This window comes from Montipora foliosa, chromosome 11 (genome assembly GCF_036669935.1).
Source record: "Montipora foliosa isolate CH-2021 chromosome 11, ASM3666993v2, whole genome shotgun sequence".
NCBI lineage: Eukaryota > Metazoa > Cnidaria > Anthozoa > Scleractinia > Acroporidae > Montipora > Montipora foliosa.
The window spans coordinates 32,014,463-32,019,462 of NC_090879.1; the positions used below are offsets into that span (position 1 = coordinate 32,014,463).

General features: G+C 37.0%; 1 protein-coding gene across 1 annotated transcript in view; it reads right to left on the bottom strand.

The window, feature by feature from the left end:
* Positions 1-5,000, bottom strand: part of LOC137976103 (ATP-dependent RNA helicase DDX55-like) — a 23,616-nt gene that overhangs the window by 18,159 nt on the left and 457 nt on the right. The window contains exons 3-5 of the mRNA XM_068823378.1: positions 2,879-2,940; positions 571-595; positions 71-162 (exon numbers count right to left, since the gene is read on the bottom strand). Of these exons, the coding sequence (XP_068679479.1) occupies positions 71-162; positions 571-595; positions 2,879-2,940 (179 nt within the window). The remainder of the gene's footprint in view (positions 1-70; positions 163-570; positions 596-2,878; positions 2,941-5,000) is intronic.

Sequence of the window (5,000 nt, forward strand, 5' to 3'; positions counted from 1 at the left end):
TCAATTACTTTTGTTTCCTTGGGAAGACTCCTAAAAAGTACATGATTTTCAGCCATTTATAATGTCTGACCTTAAATGTGAAAGATCTTCAGTAAACATTTGGAGCACTTCATCAATCTGTTTTGCCAACTCTCTTGTTGGAGATATGATTATCGCACCAACCTATATTATTTTCAGTAAAAAAACACCAATAGGCAAGCATTTTGATTAATTATCTGGATCTCGCTCATACTGTAATGGTAATATAGTTAGTTATAAAATTATTATAATTATTACTACTACACATACCAATTCTTCAGAAAATAATGAACCATTCATAAACATCAAGCTCAGATATAATTCAAAATTTAAAATTTAAAATTTGCTACACAAGTTTTCATGTGGTGAGTGTTGTAATATTCAGCTGACAACCTTGCCTACAAAAACACCACTGGATGGTTGTCTGTGTTTTGATTTTTTTTTTTTTTAGCAAAGGGACTAATTTTGCATGTTAAAGAGCACTTTTTAAAATAACTGAAGCCATTTGCAAATCCTGCCTGTTCTGAATATCCTCAAAAAGATCACACTTACATCATGCTTTTTGAGCTTCTCTTCCCTGAAAACAAGAAAATTTCACAATCAGGCAGATAACTGAACTTTAAAAAAACATTTGTACCCACAAGTCAAACAGGGTCACCAATGAGTGCATCTTCACAGGATCATTATAATGCACCAATAATAATTAATAGAAGTTCCAGATCATATTATTTCCTACTTTTACGCAGGGCTGGCATCGTGCTGAGAGCACTAGCCTCGTACCAATGTGGCCCCTGTAGCTATAGCTTGTAAGTAATGTCCTTTTTGTATTGTAAGTAATTTAAGGCCCACCTTACAAGCTAGCTATATCTTGTGTATTAAAATATTATACATGCCTAAACCAACCTCCAACTGCCCCTACCTCACCTTTACCCACACTTGTTAAGTCATGGGTAGCCTGTTGCTCCCAAGATCCAAAGAATGAATTTATTAGAGGCCCATCTTCAACCGACAGGCTTTTCGACTGTTTGTTTTTGTTATGAAAATTCACATTGCTTATCGTAGAGATCTAATTGGATGAACCTCAGCTTCGGGCAGAATTTTCATAAATGAAAATTTTTCCGCAGCACACAATACCTGTAGGTTGAAGGTGGGCCTTTAAGTGAATAACTAAATAAATAAATAAAGTTCATCACCATTATCACTTAATAAAGGGACTTAGCAGTCAATGGTGGTAATTATGAACAAGGGCTATGAGGCGGGGCCTACCATTTAGTCCTATTCAAAGCAATGAGCGACAAAAGTGTTGAGACACTTGGCAGTAAAATTCGATTTTCTGCGTCTTGGATACATTTCCTCCCCCTTTCCCCCAAAACAATGTTGATTTTTCTATTTCTTCGACAGCACCTACACAACATTGAATTGGGGGGCCGGGGGTATCAGAGAATTAACGCTAGATGCAAATAAAATAGAACAAATGCCTAAGTATCGAAAAGCGTCTTTTCCTAAGAGTGTCTCAAATACTTTTGTCGCTCATTGTAGTTCCTGGTACACTGTAATCAAAGTCTTTGACAGCCCTCTGCTTTGTAGGCTAGTGCCTCAAAATCCAATTGTGCAATCAAGGCTGCCCATGTGCTGAAACTTCAAGAGTTGTAAAAGTTTCTTAACCTTTTAATCACTTGCTTTCTCATCATTATATTGCTCGTAACTGTTTAACACAAGATACTCCAATGAAAACGGTGCTTTTGACCATGTCAGTACAAAAAGTCGTACTGTGAACTATATGAGACTTTTCTTTAGCTGCATGGTTATTGTTATACATCCTATGTACTTTATGACTATTTCTCCTCCTTAGCGGGAGGGGGAAAATATCTTTGGCTACATAAATGACAACTTACTCAACAACACCTCTCCCCAGTTACACATGAGAGAGTTTATTTTAGCAATGATATAGATAAACAGTGCTTGAAATTAAAAGAATCCAGGTAGTCCCTGTTTCAAAAGCTGGACAACCAAAGCCGTGAATTTGGTTGCCCTGATACATGTATAATTATCCTTGGTTTCACATTAGGGACCCCCCTACGATTAAATGCACTTTGTATTGAGATGCAATTACAGGGCGATCAAGCTTGGCTATGTCTACTACGTGAGTTTTGGCATTCACAAAGTGGCATCTTCAATCTCCATCGCCCACACGTTTGTGATCATTTGCCTCTTGCATTTCCCTATCTCACAACGTTTTGTAAAAGCTAGGTATTCAAAACAAGGGAAATGCTCAGCTGCAGCAAATTACATGTACTTCTTATTAACTTTGCACTGCTATCAGACATTGACAGTAAAAGAAAAAAAAATCAAAAACCATGATTTGGTTTCTGGGCTCAGTTAAGTTAGTAAGATGATGATGATGATGATGATTGCTACCCTGATGGTGGCTTTACGCTGAAAACGTTCGGTGTTTTACTTTTTAAAGAATTTTAGCCTTGTAAATACTAGTCATTTATTATTATTGTTATTATTAAATTATTATTAGTATTGTCATTGTCATCATCATAAGTAATTCACTTAAATTTTGATTAACACAAATGATTTTGAACCAAAGAAAAAGTGAAAGCCTCACTGTTAATTGCTCAATTTGTCCTTAATTAGTAAAACCTTAATTTATTTGGTTTACACCTCTTAGTTAGAGGGTACAGCAAAAAAAATTGCACTAAATGGAAGCCACATATCAAGTAATAAATGATTCTTTGTCGTCAATAAACTCAGAAGTATTGCCATCGCAGTAGACACTGTACACATTTTAGCCTTCCTAAAAGGCCTGCATGAGAAACATCATTGTCATATTTAAAGAAAAGGACATTATTACCTCTTAAGGAGAATTTCTACTATAGGAATCAGGAATGCCAGCGTTTTTCCAGATCCTGTAACCTGAAATTTAACAATACTGCATTGTTTGCCTAGAATTTAAACCTATAAGTGGAAGATATAATAACAAGAGACTTGTGACAGAAGTACATGTTAATTACATGTTTCTGTATGTGACTAGCTTCTCCAGCCAAGGAAGAAAAAAAAGCTTCTCCAGCCAAACCACATAAAATGCAGCTTTCCCTGCCGGAAAAGGGGCCAGGCCACAAACCACTTAATAGAGGAGGACATTGAGGGCTGAGCTTCCAGACATGGGACTCTCATGGGATCATGCATTTGCTAAATAATAAATACAAAGTCAAAACATTTAAATTATTTAATATACCAGGTATTCTCTCTTTGCCTTCTTGGATTGTGTATTCACTCTTAGACTATTAGTGTAACAAATTCCTTTTACAGTGTCATAAGGTACATGCAGATAATTTATCAATCAATTGGCCAAAGCAGAGAATATCATAATACTCTTTGTTTGTCCACCCAAATTTTGAATAAGCATTGTTCTTGTTTTCTCTTGGGACCATTTTAAGTGCCAAGAGAAATAGGAAACGATCCTTTATCAAAATTTGAGTGTACAAACAAACTAAGAGTATTATGGTATTTTCTGCTTTGGCCAATTATCGCTGGGGTTAAAGTACAGGTCCCTATCCACAGGTTATTCATTACAGGTCATTGCTTTACCTACCAATATAGGTACCAATACATTGTTTTTAGGCTAATAAGGCCTAACTTTACCCTTAGCAACGGTTTTGTAATGAGTGACAAGTGAGAGTCACCTGATCTGGTGCCAGTTGCTCGAAGCTTGGTTGGTGCTAACTGTTGGTTAAGAGGTATCAAAACCTATAAATTTCAATGGTACCTATTTACCATTGGTTAGTGCTAAACATGCTTCAAACAACCCAGGCCTGTACTTTACACCCATCCATCATTATCTAGATCTGAGAAAAAAGCCCTAGCGGTAAACTTATTTGGATAATTGCCTGTAGCAACACTAATCAGGCTGTAATACTTTTCCTTCCCTGTCTTTAAGATCCCAGTCACTTCTATCACCATGGAAATACTTTTTTAAGAGTTCTACCTGTTTCCTTTGACTGTTGATCATCATCACTGTCACAAATCAAGCATGGATAAATTTCAAGAAAAGCAGAGAGCAAGGCGGCTCTTTCCATAGAACATTGTCATGTTGAACCTTGCTCTTGCTTTTCCACTAATTTACAGCAATCAGACCAAGTCGACCAACTCAATGTTGTACCCAATTCAAATCTCCCGGGGTTAAGATTCTTTGTGTATTGTATTTGCATCATAATGTAGCGTTCATGTTTAAATGATATGGAAATAGCTGGAACAAAATGTTTCATTCCCAAAGGGTTTGAATTGGGCACAACATTTGCGTTAGCCAATTTGGTCTATCTCGTCCCCAAAAAATTTTTTTCTTCCACGGCGGGTCTAAAACACAGGTCACATTCCACAGGTCACTGGTTGCGGGTCATTGTTTTACCTTCCAAAACCCTGAATTTGGCAAACCCTTGGCCCAAAAACCAACCTTAGGCCTAGGGTTAGCCAAATTGAGGGTTTTGGGTTACTTTCAAAAAGGTAAAAGTGTGACCTGCAACAAGTGACCTGTGTTTTAGACCTGCCGTTTCTTCCGTCAGCCCAAATACTAATTAAGTTATAATACGGTCAGTGTAAAATGCAGACTGTAGACCAGGGGTAAAATGCAGACCGAGGTTATAATGTAAATATTAAAAAATCCCAAACTCCTCAGAAATGGTAACCTTAGGCCTAATTAGGCCAAGAACAATATTTAGGCTTAACTGTTAGCATTTCTAAAGGGTTTGCGCTTTTTCAACAGTTTTATTATAACCTCAGTCTGCATTTACACTGACCGGTTATAATATCCATTAAATACCTCACGATTCCTTCAACTATTGATCAACTGCATGACACAAGATGGGCAGTCCACAACAAGAGCATATCTCGTCCCACCTCACACTCTGTCGTGTATTACAGTGCAACGCGTCTTACCGTGGACACCTAACAAAGTTTTTTAAAACTTATACGCCAAT